Source organism: Lepus europaeus, chromosome 12 (assembly GCF_033115175.1).
Source record: "Lepus europaeus isolate LE1 chromosome 12, mLepTim1.pri, whole genome shotgun sequence".
Taxonomy (NCBI): Eukaryota; Metazoa; Chordata; class Mammalia; order Lagomorpha; family Leporidae; genus Lepus; species Lepus europaeus.
Window position 1 is genome coordinate 871,366 of NC_084838.1, and position 9,338 is coordinate 880,703.

Here is a 9,338-nt window from a genome sequence, read left to right on the forward strand (position 1 = left end):
CCCTACCCCCCACACCCCCGTCCTGCCCCGCCCAGGGGACCAAGCCCACACCCCCACACCCCCGTCCTGCCCCACCCAGGGGAACAAGCCCCCACCCCACACCCCTGTCCAGGGGACCAAGCCCCACCCCCATACCCCTGTCCAGGGGACCAAGCCCCTACCCCCACACCCCTGTCCAGAGGACCAAGCCCCTACCCCCACACCCCTGTCCAGGGGACCAAGCCCCTACCCCCACACCCCTGTCCAGAGGACCAAGCCCCTACCCCCACACCCCTGTCCAGGGGACCAAGCCCCTACCCCCACACCCCTGTCCAGAGGACCAAGCCCCTACCCCCACACCCCTGTCCAGGGGACCAAGCCCCCACCCCCACACCCCTGTCCAGAGGACCAAGCCCCCACCCCCACACCCCTGTCCAGGGGACCAAGCCCCCACCCCCACACCCCTGTCCAGAGGACCAAGCCCCCACCCCCACACCCCTGTCCAGAGGACCAAGCCCCTACCTGCCCCGGCCCGTGAGGTAATCAACTAGGACATGAGGAGGGCAGACCTGAATGGAGAGACAAACCAGACACGAGAAGGGGGACCAAGACAGTATTCTGATCAAGGTCCCACTGTATTGGAGAAGGAGGCAGCTTATATAATACAAGGCAAGGACTGTAACAGTCGAGGGCAAGCAGGTGTCATCTCACAACATAGTTCACAGGAATAATTTCACAGGAATCAGTATCAATTTGAGAAAGGGAGTTACAGCGAGGTCTCACAGCTAGCAGACATGCTTATCAAGGTACAAGAAAGAGAGCACTGAAGCCAGATGGCCAGGCGCTAACCACATCAGTGAGCTGTACACATGGACTTTTCTAGTGACTCCTCCTTACAGGAACACAGTTGAAGGTTAGTCTAAACAAAGGCCTACACAGGGAACCCAGCACAGTGGCTCCCAACACCTACCCCCACACCCCTGTCCAGAGGACCAAGCCCCCACCCCCACACCCCCGTCCTGCCCCACCCAGGGGACCAAGCCCACACCCCCACACCCCTGTCCAGGGGACCAAGCCCACACCCCCACACCCCCGTCCTGCCCCGCCCAGGGGACCAAGCCCACACCCCCACACCCCTGTCCAGAGGACCAAGCCCCCACCCCCACACCCCCGTCCTGCCCCGCCCAGGGGACCAAGCCCACACCCCCACACCCCTGTCCAGGGGACCAAGCCCACACCCCCACACCCCCGTCCTGCCCCGCCCAGGGGACCAAGCCCACACCCCCACACCCCTGTCCAGAGGACCAAGCCCCCACCCCCACACCCCCGTCCTGCCCCGCCCAGGGGACCAAGCCCACACCCCCACACCCCTGTCCAGGGGACCAAGCCCACACCCCCACACCCCCGTCCTGCCCCGCCCAGGGGACCAAGCCCACACCCCCACACCCCTGTCCAGAGGACCAAGCCCCCACCCCCACACCCCCGTCCTGCCCCGCCCAGGGGACCAAGCCCACACCCCCACACCCCTGTCCAGGGGACCAAGCCCACACCCCCACACCCCCGTCCTGCCCCGCCCAGGGGACCAAGCCCACACCCCCACACCCCTGTCCAGGGGACCAAGCCCACACCCCCACACCCCTGTCCTGCCCCGCCCAGGGGACCAAGCCCACACCCCCACACTCCTGTCCAGGGGACCAAGCCCACACCCCCACACCCCTGTCCAGGGGACCAAGCCCACACCCCCACACCCCCGTCCTGCCCCGCCAAGGGGACCAAGCCCCTACCCCCACATCCCTGTCCAGAGGACCAAGCCCCCACCCCCACACCCCTGTCCAGGGGACCAAGCCCCTACCCCCACATCCCTGTCCAGAGGACCAAGCCCCCACCCCCACACCCCTGTCCAGGGGACCAAGCCCCTACCCCCACACCCCTGTCCAGAGGACCAAGCCCCCACCCCCACACCCCTGTCCAGGGGACCAAGCCCCCACCCCCACACCCCTGCCAGGGGAGCCACGGAGGAGGCAGGGGCTGAGTCACATGTTTATTAAGAAGGCGGCGCCACCCCCGGGCATGCAGGCTTCAGGGTGGGGGCAGCTTCCAAGGGGAGGGCGTCCTTGGGAGCCCAGGGGCCTCTGGTCCTGGGCGCCGGCCTCACCGCCTCACCTCTGTGGCAGGGACAGGAGAGGAGGCTCAGCTTCCTCCGGCAGCCGACCCGCCCACCTGGCCAACGCCACTCACCGTCCAGGATGTGGAACTGGTCCGCGGCCTCGCAGAAACCTGGGGGCCAGGCTGGGGTCAGGTGGTGGAGTGCGGGGGGGGGAGGGGCGCCGGGGGGCACTCACCGTATGTGGGGAAGAACAGGACCTGGTCCTGGGTCAGGTTGGCCTGTGCCACCCGCTGCTCGAAGGCGTCCAGCACGGAGTCGCTCACGGGCAGGGAGCGCACTGGGGGGGGGGGGGGCGGGGGCTGCGTGTCCGTGGGGTCGCCCACACCCCCAGGACGGCCTCCCCAGGGTACACACGCAGGGCTGACCGCCACGCACCGTACAGCTTCAGCGACAGCTGCCGTGCCCGCTCCAGGTAGAGGACGGCAAAGCCGTGGTAGTCTGTCTCAGCCACGACCACGTGCACGGCACCCCGGGGCCCCCGGGCTGGGCAGAACCAAGGTGGCCGCGTCAGCCCCTGCACCCTGCCCCCCCCGCCTCAGCCCGGGCCCCGGCTCACCTGGGAGCAGGAAGCGGCCAGGGGCCCCCGGGCTGGGCAGAGCCAAGGTGGCCGCGTCAGCCCCTGCACCCCCGCCCCCCCCGCCCCAGCCCGGGCCCCGGCTCACCTGGGAGCAGGAAGCGGCCAGGGGCCCCCGTGGCTCCATAGAGCTGGCGCACCTGCCAACAGATCCCATCCCTGGGAGGTCGGGGTGGCCCAGGGGCCCGGGGTGGGGGCAGGCTGGGGTCCAGGGAGGGGTGGGGCCCCGCTGGGACTCACAGCTTGCGGAAGGTGCTGACGGCCATGGCTGCGCCCTGGGGGGCCACATGCAGCGCCGTGGCCTCCGCCTGGTGCCCCTGCTCCTGCAGGAAGTGGCAGGCCGAGCCCACTGCCGCCAGAAGCCATGTTCCTGCAAACTGGGCGAGGGGGAGCGGGGTACGGGAGGGGCTGCAGGGCACCGAGCGGGGGGCCAGGTCCCCGCCGCCCTCCCCCGGCCGCCCCCCCTACCTGCTGAGCGTCAAAGCTGGCCTTGGGCTGGATGGCGCTGATGGCAGATGGGGCCCCGCGGGGCTTCTGTGCCCAGCGGCCCAGAGAGCCAGCAGCCAACAGCACGGCCAGGAGGGCCACGCGCCCGCGAAGCACCATGCCGGCGGCCACAACGCCGGGGACAATACTGGGGGAGGCGGAGGACAGCACCCCCCGGGCCCCGGGGTCAGAGTCCGCTGTCCACGGCCTGGGAGCCCAACCCAGGAAGTCCACCTCTGTCCTCCAGCCTGGCCCCTGCCCCGGGGCCAGGGTCACCCAGCCCCGACCTCTCTGCCGGCCAGGGCCCTGGGTACAAAGTCCGAGCTGACCTCAGACTCCTGGCAGCGCTGGGCGCTTTGCACGTCTAACTCCCGTAAGTCGCTCAGAGCTCGTCCTCCCCACGGCCAAGAGCGCTGGACTGGCGGAGCCACCTGCTCAAGGGCCCACAGCGGTGCGGCCGGGTTGGGTCTCGAACCCACGGTCCCGGAGACGCCCCCCTTTGCACGGCCATCGCCCTCCCGGCCGCCAGGGGCGCTGTTCCGGAGGAGCCCGCAAACAGCGCCGCTCCGCCGCTCCGCCCTCCGCGCCATCGATGCCTCGACGATCGAGGCGTCAGGCCTGGCGGGCTCGACCGTAGAGACGCGGGGCGGCGGCCGGAGCGGGTCGCGGTGCCGACGCGGGGGCGGCGGAGCCAGGCGGGGGCGGCCGCGGTGAGTGCCGCCTCGGGCCTCCCCGCCTTCCCCGACCGCCGCGGGCCGTGTCCGGCCGTGTCCGGCCGTGTCCGGGCCCTGCCGCGCCCCGCCAGCCGTGTCCGGCGGCGCCGGGCCTTGTCCGGCCGGGTCCGCGCCGTCGGGCGGAGGAGCGGGCCGGGCCGGGCCGGCTCCCCGGGCTGAGCGCGGCCCCGCTGCGTTGCAGGGCCGCCGGGGCAGGATGTGGCCATGGAGGAGGCGGGCGCGCCGCTGCTCCCCGACAGCCTGGTCTTCCAGATCTTCCTGAGCCTGGGCCCGGCCGACGTCCTGGCCGCGGGGCTGGTGTGCCGCCAGTGGCGGGCCGTGGCCCGCGACGAGTTCCTGTGGCGGGAGCAGTTCTACCGCTACTACCAGGTGGCCCGCGACGTGCCGCGGCACCCAGGTCCGCGGGCGCGGGCGGCGGGGCGGGGCGGGGCGCCCAGCGGGGCCGCGCGGCGCCGGGTCACCGTCCCCCGGCCCTGCCCACAGCGGCCACGTCGTGGTACGAGGAGTTCCAGCGGCTGTACGACGCGGTGCCGTGCGTGGAGGTGCAGACGCTGCGGGAGCACACGGACCAGGTGCTGCACCTGAGCTTCGCGCACTCGGGCGGCCAGTTCGCCTCCTGCTCCAAGGACTGCACCGTGAAGGTGGGCGGCGGGCCGGGGCCGGGGCGGGGCCGGGGCGGGCAGGCCGGGGCCGGGGCGGGGCCGGGGCGGCAGGCCGGGGCCGGACCGGGGCCGGGGCGGGCAGGCCGGGGCTGGGGCGGGGCCGGGGCGGCAGGCCGGGGCCGGGGCGGGGCCGGGGCGGGCAGGCCGGGGCCGGGGCGGGGCCGGGGCGGGGCCGGGGCGGGGCCGGCACGGCCGCGGCCGGGCCCACGCCCACGCCCACGCCCACGCCGCTCGCCCGCAGATCTGGAGCAATGGCCTGGCCATCTCGCTGCTGCACAGTGCGGACATGCGGCCCTACAACTGGAGCTACACCCAGTTCTCCCAGTTCAACCAGGACGACTCGCTGCTGCTGGCCTCGGGCGTCTTCCTGGGGCCGCACAACTCCTCCTCGGGCGAGATCGCCGTCATTAGCCTAGGTGAGCCGGGGCGCCCTGCTGCCCACCGCCCCACTCCCGGCGCCCGCCCAGCCCGCTCCCAGCCCCGCCGCCCGCCTCCCCGCAGACACCTTCGCCCTGCTGTCCCGCGTGCGCAACAAGCCCTACGACGTGTTCGGCTGCTGGCTCACGGGCACCAGCCTCATCTCCGGAAACCTGCACCGCATCGGCGACATCACCTCCTGCTCCGTGCTCTGGCTCAACCACGCCTTCCAGGTGCGGGCTCGCGGGGGCTGGGGGCTGGGGGGCTGCCCCGCCCCGCGGCTCCGCCCCCACCCCATGTCCCCCAGCTCTGCCCCCCACCCCGCCCCGTGCCCCCGGCCCGCCCCCTATCCCTCGCCCCGCCCGCGGCTCCGCCCCCCACCCCCGCCCCATGCCCTCGCCCCCATCCCGGCCCCCCCCACCCCGGCCCCGCCCCGCGCCCAGCCCCGCCCCCACCCCGCCCCGTGCCCACGCTCGCCCGCCCAGGACGTGGAGTCGGAGAACGTGAACGTGGTGAAGCGGCTCTTCAAGATCCAGAACCTCAACGCCAGCACCATCCGCACCGTCATGGTGGCCGACTGCAGCCGCTTCGACAGCCCCGACCTGCTGCTGGACGCCGGCGGCCCGGCCGCGCCCTGCCGCGTCTTCGACCTGGGCGGCGACTCCGACAGCGACTCGGACGGGCCCGGCCCGGCCCCCGCCCCGCCCCGCCCCAGGGGCTCGCGCCGCTTCCCGGACACGCAGGCGCAGCTGTCCGAGCGCGTGCTGGAGACGCGGGTGGCCGAGCTGCTGGCCCAGGGCCACACCAAGCCCCCCGAGCTGGCCCCCGCCGACGCCAGGAACAAGTACCTCATCTTCACCACGGGCTGCCTCACCTACTCGCCGCACCAGATCGGTAACGGGCGGGGCGGGCAGGGCGGGGTCCACGGGCTAGCGGGAGCCCCGCGTGGGCCGAGGGCTGGGGCCTGCAGCCGCTCACGCCGGCCCCCGCAGGCATCAAGCAGATCCTGCCGCACCAGATGACCACGGCCGGCCCCGTGCTGGGCGAGGGCCGCGGCTCCGACGCCTTTTTCGACGCGCTGGACCACGTCATCGACGTGCACGGACACATCATCGGCATGGGCCTGTCCCCCGACAACAGGTGCGCCCCGGCCGGCGTGGGGGGCGCGTGCCCGCGGCCCCGCGCTGAGCGCCCCCCCTCCCCAGGTACCTGTACGTCAACAGCCGCGCGTGGCCCCGCGGCTCGGTGGTGGCCGACCCCATGCAGCCGCCCCCCATCGCCGAGGAGATCGACCTGCTGGTGTTCGACCTCAAGACCATGCGGGAGGTGAAGCGGGCGCTGCGCGCACACCGCGCCTACACGCCCAACGACGAGTGCTTCTTCATCTTCCTGGACGTCAGCCGGGACTTCGTGGCCAGGTGCGCGCCGGGGCGGGGCTGGGGGCCCGGCCTCCGTGGGGCGGGGCCGGGGCGAGGTGAGGTCAGGGGCGGGGCGGGGTCGGAGGGGGGGGCATGCGGGGCCAGGTGTGGGACCGGGGCGGGGCGGAACCTGGGGCCCCCTGCCTCCGTGGGGCGAGGTGGGGTCAGGGGCGGGTGGCGGCCTCATGCCCGTGCGGGCCCACAGCGGGGCCGAGGACCGGCACGGCTACATCTGGGACCGGCACTACAACATCTGCCTGGCCAAGCTGCGGCACGAGGACGTGGTCAACTCGGTGGTCTTCAGCCCTCGGGAGCAGGAGCTGTTGCTGACCGCCAGCGACGACGCCACCATCAAGGCCTGGCGCTCGCCGCGCACCGTCCGCCTCCTGCAGGCCCCGCGCCTGCGCCCCCGCCCCTTCTTCTCCTGGTTCGGCTGCCACAGGCGCTGAGGGCCGACCTGGCTGGAGCCGCGGGGACACTGCCGAGGCCCCGTGGGTGGCTCCCCTGTGTGGGGTGGCTTCGCTTGTAGCAGGGATCCTCAGGAGGGGGTCGGCCCGGCCCCCCCACGCACACGCACAGCCTCACATGGCCCGCGCTCCACGCCCCGGCCCCACACTGGCCGCGGGGCCAGCATGGCGTGCACAGGACACTGGAGGCCTCACTCCTCACCCACTCCCTTCCCCGGGCTGCAGGTGCACACGGCCCCAAGCCCGGCCACTCAGGACAGTCCTCACGCCTCGGCCCAGCAGGCCAGGCTCCCGCCCTGGTGACTTGGTTTGTACCGGCGGTGCTGGGGGCCTGGCCACTGGCCACTGGCCACTGGCCCAGGGCTCGGAATAAACAGTTGGCAACAGCCCACCGACGTCCACCTCTGTGCAGCGAGGGGCAGCCCGGGCCGTGTCCCCAGCCTCCTGCCTCCTTGGCACCCAGGAGGCCTGTGCCCGAGGGCGTCCAGGCAGCTCTGGTGTGACAGCTGCGTTCTGGGCGAGTCTTACCGTGGGTGGGAGGAGGGCGGGGCGGGGGAGAGGCTGCTCAGCTGGACCCTGCCTGGCCTCCCCCCCTCACCGTGGGGCTCCCCGCTGGCGGTAGTGACGGGGAGGGTGGGAGAGGGCGCTGGGCTTGGGGGGAAGCCGTGGACACTGTGTGTGCCCTGCCTGCACAGGGGACCTAACTGTTCCCCATGCCGCGGGCACCTCCATCCTGGGCCGGGCCTTGCTGGGGACAGGTCTGTGAGGGGCTCGAGCGCTGTGCAGATGCCCAGGGTCCCCAGGGGCCTCCATGGCCTGGGAGAGCAGTGCAGGGTGCACCCACGTGGGAGACAGGGAACAAGCTGGCTGCAGGCTGTGTCCTGGCTCAGGCCTGGCCATCGTGGTCATTGGGGAGTGAACCAGTGGACAGAGACTGACTCCCCAGACACCACGTGGTCAGGGCTGGGCCAGGCAGGCGGGAGCCAGGAGCTTCTTCCAGGTCTCCGGGGTGAGTGCACTCGGGCCATCTCCCACTGCTCTCCCAGGCAGAGCGGGAACGGAAGTGGAGCAGCCAGGGCTGGAGCCCTGCCCCCCCAGTTCTGTGTAGCCAGGGAGCCCCCGAAGGCTCCTACTCAGACTGACAGCTGTCAGAATCCCAGCTCAGCGCTGAGATCTGCTTTCCCCAGGCCCTTGGTCACGGACACTGTCCAGCCACGGCCTCGGCCACGCTTGGCCGGCCTGCCGTTCCTGGTCTGCGGCTGAGGCCCCGCTGCCAGCGCCTGGGAGTGACCGTCACGCGCGCTCTCCCACTCTGCCCGCCTCGGTCAGCTCAGCACACGGCTGCCGCTGGCGTGAGCGCCCCAGGGACGGCTGCCGGCAGCCAGTGCCCAGCCGGCACAGAACCGAGCTGCGGTCCTTCCTGACCTTCCTCCAGCCCCCTGCTCTCCCTCCGTCCAGCTTTTCTTTTTCCGTCTCCCTGATGTCACAGTTCAGGAGAGCAGTCTGCCCGCACAGGCGCCGGTTCAAGTCCTGGTGTCTCCACTGCGCGCCCAGCTCCCTGCTAACACGCCTGGGCTCCAGAGCCCACAGGGGGGCCCAGACGGAGTTCCGGGCTCCTGGCTCTGCCTGGCCATCGAGCAGATGAAGCTCCCTCCACCTTTTTCTCCCGAACTCTGCATTTCAGACACAGATCTCAGCTGCCCTGGCGAAGCCACACCCCTGTCAGAGGCGGCGCTGGGCGGGGGGGGGGGGGTGTCTCCGAGCACCTGAGCAGTGGCGGCAACAGCCAGCACAGTGCTCGGCCAGCAGGCGCTGCTCCAGCACCGGGAGGCGGCCAGCATTCGGTCGCGGACCACCGACGCCAGACACGAGGGGCGGGCGCTCGGCCCAGCGGCCGGTGTCCACGGGCTTGGGCTTCTGCCTTGGCTGTGCCGCTGGTCCAGCCTGCAACTCCCTGCTGGGGCGTGAACCAGCACACGGGCTCTCCCAGCTCACACGCGACAACAGGGATGACGGGGTGTGGAACACGGGGGCCCACACAGGCAGAGCAAAACCACCCCCAGGAGGGGCCGGCCAGGGGCAGCCGTGCCGTCCTGGGGCGGGGCGGGAGCCGACCTCCACAGCAGTCCTCAGATCCCAGTCCATCATCAACACCACAGGTGGAGACACAGCCGAGGCCGGAGCGAGCTGGCCCCGGGGCCTCCCAACTCCCCGGCAGCTGGCACACGGAGCAGGCGTGTGCCGCGGCAGTGGGGGGAGGGCCAGCGCACGGCGGCACTGCCGCCGTGGTTAGTGTCCACAGACACCCACGTCCCGCAGCCAGAGGTCCTGGGTTCGAGTCTGGCTGTGCCTCCCGTCTGATTCCAGCTTCCTGCCAACATGGGCCTCCGAGGGTCCCTGGCCCCCCCCCCAGACCAGGGCATTCAGGAAGTGA

The 9,338-nt window shown here is 72.3% G+C and overlaps 2 protein-coding genes across 3 annotated transcripts; one reads left to right on the plus strand and one right to left on the minus strand.

Moving 5' to 3' along the window:
• Window positions 1-2,008: 2,008 nt before the first annotated feature.
• C8G (complement C8 gamma chain) lies at window positions 2,009-3,780 on the minus strand. The gene is made up of 7 exons (XM_062207231.1): window positions 3,189-3,780; window positions 2,961-3,097; window positions 2,809-2,879; window positions 2,522-2,629; window positions 2,322-2,423; window positions 2,218-2,256; window positions 2,009-2,144 (listed from the first exon to the last, which is right to left on the minus strand). Exons 1-7 carry the CDS (start codon window positions 3,324-3,326, stop codon window positions 2,131-2,133), a joined length of 609 nt encoding a protein of 202 aa, XP_062063215.1. The 5' UTR covers window positions 3,327-3,780; the 3' UTR covers window positions 2,009-2,130.
• A 73-nt stretch (window positions 3,781-3,853) lies between these two features.
• On the plus strand, window positions 3,854-7,288 carry FBXW5 (F-box and WD repeat domain containing 5). Of its 2 annotated transcripts, XM_062207229.1 has the most exons (9): window positions 3,854-3,916; window positions 4,122-4,337; window positions 4,424-4,581; window positions 4,844-5,018; window positions 5,104-5,252; window positions 5,505-5,913; window positions 6,012-6,159; window positions 6,225-6,437; window positions 6,643-7,288. In XM_062207229.1, exons 2-9 carry the CDS (start codon window positions 4,145-4,147, stop codon window positions 6,884-6,886), a joined length of 1,689 nt encoding a protein of 562 aa, XP_062063213.1. In that variant the 5' UTR covers window positions 3,854-3,916; window positions 4,122-4,144; the 3' UTR covers window positions 6,887-7,288. The 2 variants fall into 2 exon arrangements, with proteins under 2 accessions (XP_062063213.1, XP_062063214.1); XM_062207230.1 differs by lacking the exon at window positions 3,854-3,916 and having other exon boundaries at window positions 4,288-4,309.
• The last annotated feature ends 2,050 nt before the right edge of the window (window positions 7,289-9,338 follow it).

What these genes read in the sequence shown, in the direction of transcription:
- C8G (XM_062207231.1), bottom strand. Translation starts at nt 3,326, where the DNA reads ATGGTGCTTCGCGGGCGCGTGGCCCTCCTGGCCGTGCTGTTGGCTGCT. An exon ending in GCTGTCGCTGAAGCTGTACG is followed by an intron (nt 2,424 to 2,521) that starts GTGCGTGGCGGT and finishes CCCCCCCCCCAG; the next exon opens with TGCGCTCCCTGCCCGTGAGC. An exon ending in CCTGTTCTTCCCCACATACG is followed by an intron (nt 2,257 to 2,321) that starts GTGAGTGCCCCC and finishes CCTGGCCCCCAG; the next exon opens with GTTTCTGCGAGGCCGCGGAC.
- FBXW5 (XM_062207229.1), top strand. Translation starts at nt 4,145, where the DNA reads ATGGAGGAGGCGGGCGCGCCGCTGCTCCCCGACAGCCTGGTCTTCCAG. An exon ending in CGACGTGCCGCGGCACCCAG is followed by an intron (nt 4,338 to 4,423) that starts GTCCGCGGGCGC and finishes CCCTGCCCACAG; the next exon opens with CGGCCACGTCGTGGTACGAG. An exon ending in GATCGCCGTCATTAGCCTAG is followed by an intron (nt 5,019 to 5,103) that starts GTGAGCCGGGGC and finishes GCCTCCCCGCAG; the next exon opens with ACACCTTCGCCCTGCTGTCC.